Below are 18,855 nucleotides of genomic sequence, written 5' to 3'. Positions count from 1 at the left end.
ATAGTCCACCAGGAAAATCAGCAAATTAGCAATTTATCAGCATTGCATTCAGAGTTAGAGCACCTGTTGCACTGCTGGTTTGAGGGATATCTCCATGAAGAACTCTTTGCCCATGGTGAATTATATGCACCATCATACTTCCACATAATGCCACTGCTTATTTTGGTATATCTTGTTTGGATGAATGTTCCTTCTCCTCCCCCTTGGAACAGTTGGTTGGTTTGACACCAGGATACCCATTATGCGTCAATACTGTTTCCCTGTCTTTGAAAGGTTGGGCTGGGTATATCAAAAGCAAATGCGTTTGTGGTAAGCGGTATTTCCATCTGCCGGAATTTGATAACTTCTCTTCTTCTTTACAGGTTTTGGCTTCAGATTGTTACATCCTGGAAAGTTGGATCGGAAGCCATCATTGCTTTTGATAATGTGTCACTCAGCCTGGACTGCTATCTTACAAGTGAGCGAGCCTATGATTAGCTTTTTAATGTGTAGCCTGCTACAGTACAATGGGTACTGCAAATGCATATCTTTTTGACTAAAGTCTTCACTTGTTACCCTAGAAGTGTGGAAGTAGGTGCAGCTCACTCATGCTTCCTGTTTTGGCACTTCTACACCATGTGCAAAGAGGCCCTGAGAAAAGCAGGTCAAGGTGAGAGCAGTACAAGTTGCCCCCAAAACGTCTAGCACTGTATCAGTCAGTCATCAACTTTATTTTACTAGCCTTCAGCCTTGGCAGCTGTCAGGCAAAAAATTCAATATAAAATTTCCATTACGCAAGCTACAATAAAAAAAAAAAGGTTTTTAAGCCAGAACCAGCATTTTAAAATCCCAACATCAACTAAACTAAAAAAGAGCTGTTGGTCCCTTCCTGGTTACCTGTTTGTTGAACTGTTTGTACAATGTTTGCAGGGAGATTATACAGGGTCAGTTATTTTCTGAAAATTTATTCTGATTTGTTTGCAGGGAGGTTATATAATGTTATGACAAACAATTGTTCTCCCACACTTTCCTGTGTATCTTCCTGTCGCTTTCCTTGCTAAAAAACAAACAAACTTGGTGTTTTTGTTGAGATGTGATTGAATCTTTACTCACAAAATAGCAGTCTGGAAGCTCTCATCTGCCTAGAAGTCTCCTTCCTATACTAACCATCCTGATAACTGTTAATCCAGGCAAAACGTTTCCAAAGAAGTTTTATCTTAGCTCATCACAGAAGGGAGATTTCAGTATATATAGAATGTCATGCAGTGAAGTTTTTCATTGTGTTTAAGGAAAATATATGCCCGTTTTGCCAAATGTTAATCTGATATCATGAACATACATTTATGAAATTTCAGTAGCGCCATATGTATTCTTGCTATGATTTTCCCAGGAGATTATATATCACTCTGGTTGTGTTTTGATTGAGAGCAGAGTTAGCCAGAATATTGCTGCAGTGTGGGCAAAGCAGGTAAAGGTGGGGTGTTCAATGGGAGTGTTTAATCAACACCATCTGTTTTGCCAGCGCAGTGCAATGCTAGTTTGGGAGCCAGGAGAGGAGTGGCGGGAAAGGATTTAGAATTCAGAGAATTGTTGCAATCCTATGCATAGTTATCTGGGAGTAAGGCTCATTGAACTTAGTGGGCTTGCTTCTGTGTATGGATATATAGGATTGCACTGTTCGGTTTCTCTTCCTGCCCCACACCCCTGATGCTACTTACTTTTGGCCTCGTTGCCGTCAGAGTTGTATCAGTAGTGCGAATAATAATATAGGTGGGTGTAGAATGGTGCCATTTCACTTTGTGCTTGTAGGAGAAGAGACACATACATTTCAGAAGCTGCTGCCTGGAGTCTGGCACCCCCATCTCAGTTTGTCTGCATCGCCTTGAGTCAGGGCAATGGCTTGTCTCTTCCAGCCGGTGACACTTCTGGGCTCTGATGCTGCTGCCGTGCTTTCTCAGTAAACTGAAGTGGTCGCTCAGGCAACAGTTTTGTTGTCCCTTGCTACTTAGGTCTAATGATCTCAGCCTCAGTGCCTTTCATCTGTAAAATGGGAGCCTTAATGGGTTGCCTTTTTGTACAGGAGTGCTGGGCAGTTTTACAAGAGCGCTTTGGAACCTGATCTGCGGTTACTCCAGATTATTTAGTCCGGATTTATCTTGTGTACTGCCCTGAGATCTTTTGATGAAGGGCGGTATAAAAATCTAATAAGTTAAATAAATAAAAAATATAGCAGTGTAACACTGTGCCTGCATATACCTGGCTTTGTTACACTGGGGTCGTATCCCCAAGAGTGATTTATCTCCAATATCCATTAGCACTGGGACTTACACCAAATCCCACCCCTCTCTGGCCAGGGTAGTTTAACTCTAGGATTAACCTTCAAGGCTTTCAGGCTCGGCAACTTACTAAGATCCTTTGCCTCCAGACTGGAAAGACCATTGCTTTTATGAATCTTTGGGAGCTGGTTCCTATCAGAAATGTTGCACTACACTAAGCACGTTTGTAAAGTTGAAATACTCCACTGCCTTTTGCACTGGGGTTATCATATTACTTGTATTGCCACCATATTTAAACATTTATGGCTGTTTAGTGACAGCAGTGCATGAACTATTGTGCTTTTGTCTCATTTCCTTGTTCTTGGACATTAGGCTTAAGCTGTCTTTTCTTGCCCCTGATCTTCCAACCATTGAGATAATCAGTAATGCTGTGTGTTAAATTTCCCTTTATCCAGTTTCTCCTCTGATGTAAACTCACTGTATCTCTGTCGCTGTTTTACAACCACTCTCTATAGCGTTTGCCATCTGTGAATCTACCCCTTATTTCTAATGCATTCCATTTGCTAGTGTCCTAATGCCAAATGCCTCTACAGTTGAATTTGAGCTTCTGCAGCTACAAGGGAATATATTTTTTAATTATTTGTAGCTGTTGCATTGTAACTGCAGAAGAACTGCACTCCACTATTTTAAAGGCTAAATATGCATGTTGGAAGTAGACAATTAAACAGCAGCCACTGCATTCGCCGCTCACCCCCAATCATGCTGATGTCCTTTCACCTTGTTAGCATCTTAAGCATTCTTCCCTCCTTCCCTCCTGTTTTTTCCTCTCCATTTGTTTCAGATCCCACAGCAGCAATGGATGCCAGCCTGCCCTTCCTTTTAACGCCATCACGCGTTATGGTTGCAAACCCTTTGGCCCAGTTTGATCCACCACCAGCTGTTGTTGTCCTCCCTTTGCCAGGGCCAACACGCCATATCTGCACAGTCATAAACCAGGCTGTTTTTTTTGTTTGTTCCAGTCAATGAAGAGAAGACATCTCGAGACAACAGCCCGGACGCAGGCAATCTGCTCACTGAAAGAGGCAGGGGGGAAGGGCAGATTACAGAAAGGCCAACACAGGATCCTGCACCAGTTGGCCTTGGAGGTAGGGAAATGGTTTCTTGCTGAGAATTATCATTCCAAGTGGACAGAAGTCTTCACAAGTGCACGCTTCCATTAAATACAGTAAAGTGCTTTATTGATTATTGGGTGATGAAAAGAGAAACAATGTGACTTTTTTTCAGCAAATGAAAACGTGCAAATCTGGCCTGTTTGGGCTGTGAAATATCTCTTGTATTTATTTGGACAGCTAGGGCAAGGCTTTTCACAAAACCAGGAATGTTGCCATTTTGGAAAAGAAATGATTAGAAAAAAGTGCCCTAATGCCTATTATTATTATTATTATTATTATTATTATTATTATTATTATTATTATTAGAATGCATTGAAAGAAGGCAAACTGATCACTGTGGGAAAGTCAATGGCAAATCAAAAGTCTGTATCCTTGCTATAACTAATCCAAGCTGCCATGGACTTTGCATGCATTTCTCTAACCCATATTGCCTCTGAAAGGCACATGTGCTTTCCCTTTGTTTATTGCCCTTGGTGTAGCACTGCTGTCAGCCACTGGGAGTTTCCCAGTATTTTTCCCGTGTGGAAGCAGAATGCATGGACCTGGAGTCTGCAGGGCTCGAGTTTCCACTCTGAGGTCACATCTCCCTTAGCATGGAAAAACAGAGTCAGCATGAAGGCGGGCGAAACATGAAAAGATGAAGGATGGAACCTTTGAGTGTTTTTGACTAGCAATGCTGTTTTCCTGCAAAACTAGTTTCTTGTTGTTTCATGTTAACCAGGTTCTGATAACTTTGTTTTTTCCTATAAAAACTGTTAGGTATGTAAGCAGAACACCTTATTGGATCAGCTCAGATGAGAGTCTGGCTGATGGGGTCTTCGCCTATGCAACTGCCTTGCCTTAATCAATGGGGTGTTGAGCAGACTTTTACTGTAATCACAATGTGAAGGCTTGGTTTTCTTTGACACCCAGAAAGAGCTGACCAGGCTTGTGTCCAAAGGTGACTCATCTGGGTCTTTTATATGGAAAAGTTGCAGTGCCAATGGGTGATAGTAGTACAGTGGTGCCTCGCAAGACGAAATTAATTCGTTCCGCGAGTCTTTTCGTCTTGCGAGTTTTTCGTCTTGCGAAGCACGGTTTCCCATAGGAATGCATTGAAAATCAATCAATGCGTTCCTATGGAAACCGCCTTCAGACCAGGTTTGGGGACAGTCTGTCCCCCGACCTCTTCTGAAGGCCGACGGGGGGGGGCCGAAAGTCTTTGCTTCCCCCCCCTTCCCGGGACAGCGGAGACTTCTCCGCTGTCCTGGGGCGATTTTAAAATGCTGGTGGGCGGCAGTGAAGCCTTCGCTGCCGCCCGCCAGCATTTTAAAAACCCCGGGACAGCGGAGGACTTCTCCGCTGTCCGGGGCGATCTTAAAATGCTGGCGGGCGGCAGCGCTGCCGCCCGCCAGCATTTTAAAATCCCCCGGGAAGGCAGGCAGGGGGGACAAAGACTTTTGCCCCCCACCCGCCTTCAGAAGAGGTCCAGAGGGCTCTCCAAGCTGCGGATAGCAGCCTGCTGCCCCGCGCGAGGGGCAGACATTCGCAGCTTGGGAAGCCCTGCAGGACTTCCCCGCAGGGCTCTCCAAGCTGCGGATAGCAGCCTGCTGCCCCGCGCGAGGGGCGCTCTTAAGCAGAGCACCCCTCGCGCGGCGCAGACATTCGCAGCTTGGGGAACCCTGCAGGACTTCCCCGCAGGGCTCTCCAAGCGGCGAATGTCGGCCCCGCGCGAGGGGCGCTCTGCTTAAGAGCGCCCCTCGCGCGGGGCAGCAGGCTGCGCACCTTCCCCTCTGTTCCCGGACCTGTCCTGAAGGCTTGCAGTGGGAGGAGGGCTTTCCTCCCCACCGCCAACATTCAGAATGCTGTTCTGAATGTTGGCGGTGGGGAGGAAAAACCCTCCTCCCACCGCAAGCCCCGGGAACAGAGGAGAAGCGCTGCGCACCTTCCCCTCTGTTCCCGGACCTGTCCTGAAGGCTTGCAGTGGGAGGAGGGCTTTCCTCCCCACCGCCAACATTCAGAATGCTGTTCTGAATGTTGGCGGTGGGGAGGAAAAACCCTCCTCCCACCGCAAGCCCCGGGAACAGAGGAGAAGCCCTTCGCGCCTTCCCCTCTGTTCCCGGACCTCCCACCGCAAGCCTTAGGACAGGTCCGGGAACAGAGGAGAAGGCGCGCTGCGCTTCCCCACTGTCCCCGGAGATTTCCCTATGGGCTTTCGTCTTGCGAAGCAAGCCCATAGGGAAATTCGTCTTGCGAAGCCGCTAAAAAATCGGAAAACCCTTTCGTCTTGCGGGTTTTTCGTTTAGCGAGGCATTCGTCTTGCGGGGCACCACTGTAGTGGCTTTTCTGATGTTCTGTGATGCTTCTGAAAGTAACTGATGGCTGCAGATACAGGTGACTGATGAGGGCTGCCAGTAATTTGTAGACCTACTGTAGCCATGCTGCACTCTGCGTCTTTTTTTTTAAAAAAAAATAGACCTAGCATATCAAAGGAAATGTATTAATGCCATGATAAATGCTGTAAACATAGATATTAACAACACCCACTGCTGTTTTCATTAGTTAGAGTGTTTGTACAGCACTTTCAAAGATAAAAAGCACTTCTGAAATGTTGTTCCATGAATCAGTTTGCAATGGAGCTGACAAGGAGGGAGATTCCTGGTCCTGCGCTTGATTTTCTGACATTAGCTTGCAACGGCTGTACATCTTGCACTGAGTGGGTTTTATAATGTGTCCTGTATAAAACATGCATAGAGCAGCAAGAAAGCTTGCACTTGAGTTGCCATTCCCCAATACGAGAGGCAATAAAGCAGGTCAGGGCATTATTCGTTCCTAAAGTGCTCAAATTTATTTATATTTACTGTGCCAAACATTGGGGAAATGGGGGGGGGGAGGAAGGCAAGCTACATTGGAAAACTTACAAGGATGGTTTATTGGCTCTCTAGAGAGCTGATTCTCACAACTGTAGCCAGAAGATGCAGTTTCTAATCAGCCCTTACTGTCAAAAGCTGTGGGTGTCGCACTCAGAAAAGGTCATAAGAATTGACCCTGAATGTTTAGTAGTGTTGGTGGTGGGAATTGATGTAGCATGAATATCAGGGAACCATTTTGCGACAATCATAGTTTTATTTATGCCTGACTTACTATGAGCCGGATCAGTAAAGTGCTGTTTTGAACAAGGGACTCTGATGACAGCTGGTCTCAGGTATCTTATTCCTTGTTGCAGCAGACAGATTGCAGATAGACATATCTGCTTCTCTGAACTCTGCTCCTTTATAACTCCACTGCTGTAGATGTCTAGAGGGTGTAGAAAGAGAAGGTGATCCAAGGAGCCAGTAAAGTTTGATCTGATGCTAATGGAAACTTCTCTCCTTGGTGAATAGCAGCTGGGGAGCTGTGATGTGCAGGAAAGTGTTAACTGCTCCTCCCTGCGTATCATATTCCTGATCCTCGTCTGATTGCTGCTGCCCCATCTCCTACTTTTGGCTGCTCCTGTTGTTAAATTTTAAAAACTAGACATGTTAATTGTCATCATGCAATTAATATCCCATCTAGTCTGGCATTCAAACATTTGCAATCTCGGTTGTGTGGTAATTGATGGAAGGCCTTTGCAGATTAACTATATGCAAATATATACCAAACTTTGTAGCCAAATCAAAACTGGCTGGCATTTTCTTAATTTATTGGCTTCCAGAGGAGGGCATAGAGTTCACAAATGAGTGGGCTGACAAAGAGAATTCAGCTTCATTTAGTATTTCAGTTGGTTTCATGATAAGCAAAACTCACCAATAGCTTCACTCCATAGATCACCACGTGTCCCTCCACCTCCATGTTAGGACAGTACCTTTATTAGGCCAACTAAAATATCATAAAATATGTATCATCTTTTGATAATAAACAAAACTAAGAAGGGGCAGGGAAGGGAGGGAAAAGTTGGCTGGCGTTAAAGCCATATGGTGTGCATCTATTAAAACTCTTAAGATGGAATCTGGATGGACATAACAATCATTCCAATGAGACTCCATAAGGGTTATGCAGTGATTCCATTCCTGTTTTGTTTTTTTAACTCTTTTATTAAGGTGGGCTGGAGAACTATTGTTGTACTAAAACTCCTCACTGAGTGAGGTTACTGAAAGATTTGGATGTGTTGTCATCAGTATGCTGATGACACCTAGCTGTTTCCTCTTTTCATCAAATTCAGGTGAAACTGTGGAAGTGTAGATTTGTTTCAGTAGTCAGCAATGGCTTGAATAGGAGCCAATAAATTAACGCTCCATACAAATTACACTGAAATGGGTAGGTAGGTTCTTTGCCTGGACTGTTCTGGACTGATCAATTGAACAGTGTGTAAAAACAAAAGGATGTCCACTGACCCTGGAAAATGCAGACTACCCAGTATTATAGATCAAACCACAGTCAGATTACCTCTCTAAAGTGTTAACGGATGGGTGACCTTCTCTCTTCTTATTCATGTAGCAAAGCAACGGGAACCATACTCTGTCAAATCAGTCATGTTTTGTTTCATCCTTTATTATTCTCTGATGTTTCGTAATATGCTCAGAAAAGTCTACATCCTGAATATTATTCAGACACACACCCATTGGAGGGGCCCATTGGACTTCGCACTTGTCAATTTCGAGCCTAGCTGCTGCCAGGAGCAGCACAACCAGGTCTTTGTGTGTTGTGGAAGGATTAGAACCAGTGTCCATTGAGAACAATGGCAATAACTGGCCCCATCTGCAGAGGTGCCGATAGATTCTGGGGCTCAAGACATATTCCACTAGCTGAGTCTAATTCTCCTGTTCTGGCTAATCCTGTACAGAGATTGCCTGTTCACAATTAGCCATGCACTGGTTTCACCTCACTTAGGCTATTTCAATGTGTTGAACATTGGGCTGCGTTTGAGAACTGTTCGGAAACTAGTGCAAAGCACAGCAGCATGTTTATAACTGGGACTGGATGTTATGCCAGTTTTGAAACATACTTGCTTCCAGGTGGTTTCCAAGCGCAATGCAAAGTTCCAATTTTGACCTAAAGCCCTAAATAGCTTGGGATGAGGGCACCTGAAGGATCACCTTCTCCTGTATGAATCTGCCCAGATACTGAAACTGGCATCTAAAGCTCTGCTCTGAGTCATCCTAGTGCTTGAGGTGAGGCAGGTGGTGGCTGGAGTCAGGGCCTTCTCACCAGTGGCACCTCATATTTGGAATTCCCTTCCTAGGGCAGTTCATCTGGCACTGTTTTTGTTTTCCCTTAGCATCAAGTGAAAGCGTCTTTATTTGTCCTAGCCTTGTAGGCTCTTTAATTTGTTTTTAATTTGATTATACTGAAATTGGATCTATTCTGCTTGTGGTGTGTTCTACTGCTTTGATATCTATTATGCTGTACTTTTAATTTTTAATCCTTCTGAAAAACTGGCAGCTTGGGCTGAAGAGCAACTAGTAAATCACTTGTATAAATAAACACAAAATAACTGGTGTTGCTTTGCTCCTTACATCTTCGTGTTGGTGTCTGGTGTTGTGCTTCAGGTGTGTAATTAGGCTGTGCTGAGGAAGTAAATACCTGATCATTCAGTGCTGAAGAAACAGTCCACCCCCTGTCGTCCCTTTTAGCTTTATTTTCAAACCAGAGGCAGACAACCCCTGCAGAGTGGTAGCAGAATCCGATTCCCTTGCTCCCCGGCAGGAATGCAGAACTGTCACTTCTATGATGAGGGGCATCCAGCCATCAAGGAAGAGAACACAACCACCAGAAATAAGTGAAAGTACCCCGTTGTGCGTTTACGAGTCTACCAGCTGGGCTGCAGACCGGGGCTCTGATTTCTCTTGCTTGGTACCTGAACAACTTTACACATCAACATCAGCCTTTGAATTGGAAAGCGTTCCACTCTGAACATTTCTGCAAAAGATTTCTTTTCCCCTCCTCGTCTTTCCCATTGCCTTCTGTCCTGTTCTTAGGTCCCACCTGCCCCTAGTAATGGTAATAAATAAAACCACGGTGTGCAGTATTTCATCAGCTTTCTAAATATCTTTTAGAATTGTGCCAGATCCTCACCCCCAGTTTCATGGACCTCTTTGTTCCGTATGAAAGAATGGAGCTTTTTTTCTCCCCTGCAGCTTATACAATCTTGGGAGAAATTCAGAGGTTGCAAGGGGTTGGCTTTTTCCTTTGAAGTATACATTGATGGCATTACTAACTTGGTCAAGTTCTGTTCTCTTTCTTAAAATTCTTTAAAGCTTTGTGCTGCTTTACAGACTTCCACAGACTTCCACGCTTTTTAGAATGTCTTCCAGGAAGTACAGATGGCAAGGGAGTCTGCCTTTGGGTTGTAAGGGACTGGTGCGAAGTTTTGGTTTTTCCTAATTAAAAAGTAATGCTCATGCTGCTCTCTGGTGCTCTGTAGGCAGCCTCCCTGTCTGGCCACACTTTCAAGAATGTCCATGGGAAGACAACATGATATGACATATTTCAATGGGTATTCCAGGCAGCAAGTTAAAATGAAGAACAGCACTCAACCTCATAATGTTATAAGCGTAAATACCACACAAAAGTCCTCACATTTTCCCGAACAACCCCGTAGGGATGGACAACATTTCTGCATGAGTTTGCTTTTTTAAAAAAGTCTTCACAAGAGTTTGTCAGCATTTAAATGCACGTTTCTATGAATTTACACATTTTTTGCATTCAGTGTTGCCTTTCACACAGAGCAATTATCTCTAATATAATGTATTTTGGTATTGATTGATTGATTGATTGATTGATTGGCTGACTGCTGCTTTTCTACAGTGAGTTGTGCCCAAGGAAGCTTACAGCAAACATTCAAAACATCAAAATGCAGATTTTTAGAAATACAAATATGCAATATACAGAATGTGTCAGTAAATTCAGAAATGAAAAAATAAAAGAATTTGGCAAACACAGAATAAATTCCAATATTACAAAAAGTGTACGCTATTTTTACTTTTTTTTACTGTGCATCTTTCTGCACACTCTTTACGCACACAGTTTTTTTGGCTGTAGAATTGCACCCTAAAATTCAGAGAAATGTGAATTCCAAAGGATCATTTTGCATGTTGCTTCAGACAGCACTCATTAGGTATTTTTACAGCAAAATGCGAACTGAACCAATTCTCCCCCCATCCCTCCCACAAATGAACGTCCATAAAAGAAAAAGAAATTGGCTGAAAATATTGATTCAGACTTCTTTTCTTTTCTTGTGTTAGGGCTTATTACATTCTATTTTTTTAAATAATTTTTTATTAATTTTCCACACAAATAAAAACAAAATAGTCAACACACACAAACAAACACCAACATATAAACATGTATAATTTCAAATCTTTTTCTTTCATAACCTTACTTCTCGGACTTCCCTCTCCCTCTCCTTCTCTGCTTCCCTATTTTAAATGTATCTTCAACAACCCTTCAGATCGGTTAATTAATCACTTATTGTCTTTTTAAATTTCTTCTAATAATTGATCTATCAGTCAATTACAGCTGTAATTCCATATTTTCCTTTACCTTGACATTTTAACATTCATCAATATTGCAACAGTTCTTAAGATATACTTTAAACTTCTTCCAATCTTCTTCCACCGTCTCTTTCTCTTGGTCACGAATTCTGCCAGTCATCTCTGCCAGTCCCATATAGTCAATCATCTTCGCCTGCCATTCTTCCAGCGTGGGTAGTTCTTGTGTCTTCCAATACTTTGCTAGGAGAATCCTTGCTGCTGTGGTGGCATACATAAAGAACGTCCTATCCCTCCTTGGCACCAATTGGCCGACCATGCCCAGGAGAAATGCCTCTGGTTTCTTATGGAAAGTACATTTAAGTACCCTTTTAATTTCATTATAAATCATTTCCCAGAAGGCCTTAGTCCTCGGGCAAGTCCACCAAAGGTGATAGAAGGTACCTTCAGTCTCATTGCATTTCCAACATTTATTATTGGGCAAATGATAGATTTTTGCAAGCTTGACTGGGGTCATGTACCACCTGTAAATCATTTTCATAATATTTTCTCTTAAGGCATTACATGCCGTAAATTTTATCCCGGTGGTCCATAACTGTTCCCAGTCAGCGAACATAATGTCATGACCCATGTCTTGTGCCCACCTTATCATAGTTGATTTGACTGTCTCATCTAGTGTATTCCACTTCAACAGCAGGTTATACATTCTTGATAGGTTCTTAGTATTGGGTTCTAACAGTTCTGTTTCTAGTTTTGATCTCTCCACCTGGAAGCCAAGCTTATTACATTCTATAGGAATAAGCATCTTATGGAGAGAGGGCAGGAGGCTGCACTCCTCCCCCTGGCATGCATTCACTGCATAAGAGTCCTCCACACATAGAGCTGTTTGCATAGGTTCCCAATCACAGGAGAGCTTCACTTGACCCCCTCTGTGTATTAACCCAACACTCCTTCCTGTTCCATACCCGACATCATTTGCAAGAGAAAGAAGTCCCTGTCACTCCTCCCCAGTTCTCCCCACCACTTGTTAAGCAGGACCTAGTATTGCCTCCTGTGTACTGGCCTTAACCGAACCTTCTAATCTCTAGTACCAGTTAGCTTTGGCCATCCCCTATACATCAGATTTTTGCATTTCATTGGTGCTCTGGAGCAGGCATGGGCAAACTCAGCCCTCCAGATGTTTTGGGACTACAACTCCCATCATCCCTAGCTAACAGGACCAGTGGTCAGGGCCGAGTTTGCCCATGCCTGCTCTGGAGGGGAAGCGGTGATCCACCTGCCAAACAACTAATCCATGTCAGCTAGCAGGACCAGTATAGAAGGTATCAGAAGTACCTCTTCAATAAGGCACCCAGCACTACTGTCATTGCTGCGTGCGATGAATGGAAATGCCCGGTGCTATAACCAAAAGCACCTTACAGACTTGATTAACTTTATACCATGCTCTGAGTTGCTGCATCAGTATTAGGAATACATATTTTAAAAGCACAGCTGAAGTTTAGAGAACTTTTCTTTGATTTCTTACAAAGGTCCATAGTTCCCCCCTATATTTCTACTACAATACTTTATGTATGGGCCCCGAGTTACTGTAATCTGTGATATAAATGATGCAATCTGTATGTTGTGCATCATCAACCTGAAATATCCTGCATCATCAGCTCAAAATTAAATGCACTTTGAGTTTAATTTCAAAGTGTACTGAGGCAGAAATTTCAAATTCTCACAATGCATTTTAAAGTTTATGTTTTAAGCCCACCTCTCCTTCTCTGACTTCAACTGGGTGTACAGGATTCCCCCCACCCCACCACCCTCATTTTATTCTCACAACAATCCTGATAAGTAGGTTAGGCTGAGTGGTTGGCCAAGGTCACAAACACACTCAGTAAACTTCATGGCTGAGTGTAGATTAGAAGCTGGACATCTTGGATATTAATCCATCTCTCTAACCCGTATAATGAAACCCCTCTCTTTTTTATGATGATTAAAATGTAAATTGGTGTATGTTACTGACTTTGAGTCTAATTTGAATATCTGAGTTCAGTAGTTCAACCAAATCCTAAGTGTATTAATTTAAGTGCATAAACTGCTGGTTGGGGATCATGATATGACACCATCAGAGTCTATGAAGTGGACTGAGTTAGCCAAATCCCAAGGGGTGGCACCCCTGCGGGCCCCTCCCCTGCCCCCGCCACCAGAGAAGGGGGAGAAGTGGTAGCTTCAGGTGGGATCTTGTGGAGCTCATGTGAGATCTCACTGCCGCCACAGCTTCTCCTAACCTTCCCCATGGCAGGGGGCACCTCAACCACCTGTCCTGCTGCTGCCACTACTGGAAAAGCAGCTTCTGGGTTCCAGTGAAGTCACAGCCATGTGATCCCAGTAAGCAAGGCTTTGGGAGGTGGGCAACGGCAACGTCAGCTTCCCATTTTGCCTCAGGGGGCAAAATAGGATGGTCCACCTTGGGACACTGCTGTTAAAGCATCTGCACCAGCTGCTCATCTACAGCCAAGATAGGTTCAAGGTCTTTGTATTAATTTACAAAGCCCCAAACGACTTAGGTCCAGGGTGCTATAAAAAGGTAAAGGGACCCCTGACCATTAGGTCCAGTCGTGGCCGACTCTGAGGTTGCGGCGCTCATCTCACTTTATTGGCCGAGGGAGCCGGTGTACAGCTTCCAGGTCATGTGGCCAACATGACTAAGCCACTTCTGGTGAACCAGAGCAGCGCACGGAAACGCCGTTTACCTTCCTGCCGGAGTGGTACCTATTTATCTACTTGCACTTTGATGTGCTTTCGAACTGCTAGGTTGGCAGTAGCAGGGACCGAGCAACGGGTGCCCACCCCGTCGCGGGGATTTGAACCGCCAACCTTCTGATCGGCAAGTCCTAGGCTCTGTGGTTTAACCCACAGTGCCACCTGCATCCCCAGGGTGCTGTAAGGACCTCGTAAATGCTTATATTACAATTTGATTGTGGAGATCGTTGTTGGTCCTCCCCCAAGTTAGCGAGGCTAATTTGACAGCAACAAGAAGCCGAGCCTTCAATGTCATTGGCCCGGATCTGTAGGATGCTCTGCCAATAGAGATTCAGAAACCACCTTCAGTTTTACCTCTAAATGATTGCTGAAAACTTTTCTATACTGCAAAGCTTCTGTAGGCAATTAAGAAAGCGTCTTTTCATAAGTGTTGGTTGATGATCTCTGATTTTCAATGCTCACACGGTTTTTATTGCTTATAAACCTTCTTGTTGTAAACCACTTTGATATTTTAAATGTCACAGTAGTACATAAATTTTTTTTTATAATTAAATTAGATGCTCAACTCCGTCACTCATCACCACTTTAACCTACTTGTTTTCTTTAACCCTTTCTGTGGCTGAAGCCCAGTGTTCAGTCACAAGTCGTAATGTGGAAATGTTGCAATAAGACTAGGGAGACCAGGGTTCTCATCCCCACTGCACAGCCATGAAGCTTAGTGGGTCATAGCCAAAGCTACATCACAGGGTTCTTGTGGGGATAAAATGGGGGAAGGGGGACACACACCTTGTAAGCCACCTCAAAGTCCTTGGAACAAAAGTGCAATGTACAAAAAGGACACGCCAGAAAATAAGGCATAAATAAATATGAGAAGTATGTTCCTGAACCTTAGATAAGGCATGACTAAATCTTGTCCTTTTTGAGTCCCAGCTACAAGTTCAAGAAGCAAAGGCCTGATCCTGCCAGGGTTGAAAGTTTCATGGCTGTCTATATGCTTCTGGCAGGTGAACTGGCAGCATCAGCACCACGGTGAAATCCTTTGGAGGGCAATGATCAATCGGAGCCAGCAAAAAGTAATTACAACTAATGTGATCTTTGGCTTCTTTGATAGCTCACAGGCTGTAGCATTTCCTTCTTAGCAAATCAGATTAAAACAAAGAGCCACAGTTTCTGTTGCAACTGAGAGAGAGTGATAAAATCTTGCTTCCCTCTGCTGAGTCCCTGAACCGACCTGAAAGCCCACACAACCGAAGAACCAGCTAAAATGCACCACATTAGATGATGTAGGCATACATCTGGAGAAGTTCCATGGTCGTAATTGTTCCTCCATGGAATTTATGCTATATCTATGACCAGCTTGGGATTGGCAGTCTCCTGTTGATCTCCCTAATGGGTAGGTCAGCTAATTCCAGAAAAAGTGTTGAATATTCATTCTTTTCAGACTCATCTATTTTCAGACCAGTTCAGAGCAAACCCCTTTTTAGCACTGCTCCTTTTAATTGTGCCAAGAACTCCTCTGGAACTAGCTGAGGGTGTGATTCTGCACTTGCACTTTGTAACAAATGCTTAATATATGAACTCATCTTTAGTGACTGGTCCACCCAGGAAAACATACTAGTTCTTCCACTGAATGGTGTTGCTTTTCTACATCATATTCACTAATTAAATTCCCATAGCTTCATAATGACTGAGCATTGAGATGATACTGAGAATGTGTGCAGAACACTGTGACAAAGGACAACTTACACATGCATCTGAGTAGCTTGGTTGACTTACTTGCTGGAGGTGGCTCATGTCAATATTTGACATTCCACTTATAAACCCCAGATTCATAGGAGATACTGCCCTCTTGTGAACCTCATGATATATTTGTAAGATAGCATCCATGCAAGAGGCTGTATCAGGAGGACTGGAGAAATCAGGAGGATTTTCTGGACATACCCACAAAGTGAGTCTTGTGAGTGTGTTGCATCTCATCTTTAAAAGCTTGATGGGTGGGGCGTGAAAACTGTTGGGACATCTCCATTGCTTCTGTCCAGTTCAGAACTTCTTGCCTTGTTCCTGAACTATGAATTGTGAACGCCTGAACATTATGTCTGCTTCCCAACCTGCACCATTACTTGTTTGAATAAAGATCTCTTTCTTACTTCTACATAACAGCCTCTGTCTGCATGTCTTGAGTAGGAACCTGGATAGTCAGCCCTGAAATCTGTGCTATCAACAAGCCCTGTAATGATTTCTCTTCTAGCATCCTCAAATGCCTGTGAGTCTTCTCTGGAAATTCCCACTTTCCTCCCTGCCAGTACCCGAATCCATCTACTTCTGGTACTGAAAATACTCTCTGTAGCCTATGCTAACTTACCCTGAGGCAGCAGATCCTGTAGAGATTTCACCATAAAAAGAAGCATGGTAGTGCATGCTTTTATAGTCTGGTAGATCCTTTGCTGAGTGGTTTGAGAGGGAAAGTGTGTTTCCTGAAAATAAATGAGAGAGCAAGGAAAGGAAGCACAGGAGAAGGCAGAGATGTTCAGCATGAGAGAAGTAAAAGACAGTTATGACAACTAAGGATCTATAAAAGTGTGAAGCAGGGAAAGACATGCCTTTGGGAACAAAGGACCGTGAGGCAGACAGGTGACAACTTTCTGAGAACATGTAGACTTGGTCATAAATACCCCCAATGCACCTGATAAAGTTTGGAAGGTGAAAAACAGAAATATAAGAAGAGTTTTAATATGTGTCAGGGACCCGGGTGGCGCTGTGGGTAAAACCTCAGTGCCTAGGGCTTGCCGATCGCATGGTCGGCGGTTCGAATCCCCGCGGCGGCATGAGCTCCCGTCTTTCAGTCCCAGCTCCTGCCCACCTAGCAGTTCGAAAGCACCCCTAAGTGCAAGTAGATAAATAGGTACCGCTTTATAGCGGGAAGGTAAATGGCGTTTCCGTGTGCTGTGCTGGTGCCGGCTCGCCAGAGCAGCTTCGTCACGCTGGCCACATGACCCGGAAGTGTCCTCGGACAGCGCTGGCCCCCGGCCTCTTAAGCAAGATGGGCGTGCAACCCCAGAGTCGGACACAACTGGCCCGTACAGGCAGGGGTACCTTTACCTTTACTTTACCTTTAATATGTGTCATCCTTGGTATTTGCAACCATTTCTCCTCCTTTGCTGCACATCTCCTTTGTCCAGATAGATCTGTCTTGTAGTAAGTACTTTCCATTCAACACACTTTTCCTCTTACATGAGAACATAGGAAGCTACCTTACAGAAATCCAAACCACAAGTCCATCTGGCTCATTAGTGTTGTTGACACTAGAAGGCAGCATTTTTCCAGGGTTTCAAACAAGACCCAAGCCCTACTGGATACATCAAGGATTGAACTTGGGACTTTCTGCATGCCAAGCATGTGCTATACCCTTTCTTCTGACACTTGACTTCCAGATGAGGTTTTCAATATGCAATCACCATTAAAATTGTCTCCACACAATTTTACAGGGAACCAGGTGGTGTACGGCAATTACAGCCACCCCAGTACAGTGGTACCTCGGGTTAAGTACTTAATTCGTTCCGGAGGTCCGGTCTTAACCTGAAACTGTTTTTAACCTGAAGCACCACTTTAGCTAATGGGGCCTCCTGCTGCTGCCATGCCACTGGAGTACGATTTCTGTTCTCATCCTGAAGCAAAGTTCTTAACCTGAAGCACTATTTCTGAAGCGTATGTAACCTGAGGTACCACTGTACTGCTTCTCTTTTTTCTTGACATGGAAAGTCCATTAAGGAGTGAAAGTGAAGCACAGCAGCACAGTCTCTTTGCAGAGGTGGATACAAAAATGCCTTATTGAGGCACAATGAGGAAAGGGCACCACTTTATTGATTACAGTAGGGGAGTGGTTTCATAGGCTCTGGTTCAACTAGCTCCCTGCACCCTTGCAGGCAGCACTGACCCAGGGCACCAGCATAGGTCAGCCAAAGGTGAACACCTGGGTAGGCGAAAAGCCGGGAACAGACTATGTTCACCTTCCAGGTGCCCCCCCCCCTAGACTCAGGCATGGGTACAACCCCCTCTCGGTGGTCAGTCTCCAGGTCTCACTGCAACACATGCCCTCTTTTAGGGAGGACACGATTTAAGGGTTCTGAGAAATGTAGCTCTCTGATGAGTAAACTTACAATTCCCAGGAAACTTTGGGGAGAAGCCATGACTGTTGAAGTGATATAGATGTGCTTTAAACATACAGTGTACATGTAACCAAAATTACTTGCTTCCAGGAGTGAGGTTTCCTCAACCAGCATACTTTAATTAGCTATTTAATCAGCAGATTACATTAAAAATAGCAGTGCTTAAATCTGTGCATATTCTGGCTGTAATCCTGTAAAGCTGAAATCCTCAGGCCCTTTTCTATGGACACTTTTTTCTTTCACAATTGCACTATGGTACAGTAGCACAACAGGGATGCGGGTGGCACTGTGGGTTAAACCACAAAGCCTAGGGCTTCCTGATCAGAAGGTCGGCGGTTCGAATCCCCACGACGGGGTGAGTTCTCATTGCTAGGTCCCTGCTCCTGCCAACCTAGCATTTCGAAAGCACGAAGTACAAGTAGATAGGTACCACTCCGGTGGGAAGTTAAACAGCATTTCCATGCACTGCTCTGGTTTGCCAGAAGCGGCTTAGTCATGCTGGCCACATGACCCAGAAGCTGTCTGCGGACAAATGCCAGCTCCCTCGGCCAGTAAAGCGAGATGAGCGCCGCAACCCCAGAGTCATCCACGACTGGACCTAACGGTCAGGGGTCCCTTTACCTTTACAGTAGCATAACAAATAGGAAAAATGAAGCAGACAAGTTTTCTAGCTGGTTATGTAACTCACTCGACGCAGGTGGCGCTGTGGGTAAAAGCCTCAGCACCTAGGGCTTGCCGATCAAAAGGTCGGCGGTTCGAATCCCTGTGGCGGGGTGCGCTCCCGTTGCTCGGTCCCAGCGCCTGCCAACCTAGCAGTTCGAAAGCACCCTTGGGTGCAAGTAGATAAATAGGGACCGCTTTCTAGCGGGAAGGTAAACGGCGTTTCCGTGTGCAGCTCTGGCTCGCCAGAGCAGCGATGTCACGCTGGCCACGTGACCCGGAAGTGTCTCCGGACAGCGCTGGCCCCCAGCCTCTTGAGTGAGATGGGCGCACAACCCCAGAGTCTGGCAAGACTGGCCCGTACGGGCAGGGGTACCTTTACCTTTACCTATGTAACTCACTA

The 18,855-nt window shown here is 44.6% G+C and overlaps 1 protein-coding gene across 1 annotated transcript in view; it reads left to right on the top strand.

Moving 5' to 3' along the window:
- The window catches only part of ALK (ALK receptor tyrosine kinase), a 597,092-nt gene that overhangs the window by 493,358 nt on the left and 84,879 nt on the right, over positions 1-18,855 (top strand). Inside the window, exons 10-11 of the mRNA XM_083732114.1 lie at positions 363-457; positions 3,275-3,400. Coding sequence (XP_083588240.1) covers positions 363-457; positions 3,275-3,400 — 221 coding nt within the window. The remainder of the gene's footprint in view (positions 1-362; positions 458-3,274; positions 3,401-18,855) is intronic.

Source organism: Podarcis gaigeae (genome assembly GCF_964106915.1).
Source record: "Podarcis gaigeae genome assembly, chromosome: 3".
NCBI classification, from domain to species: Eukaryota; Metazoa; Chordata; class Lepidosauria; order Squamata; family Lacertidae; genus Podarcis; species Podarcis gaigeae.
Note: the sequence above shows the minus strand (reverse complement) of the source record. Positions and strands in the feature narration are given on the sequence as shown.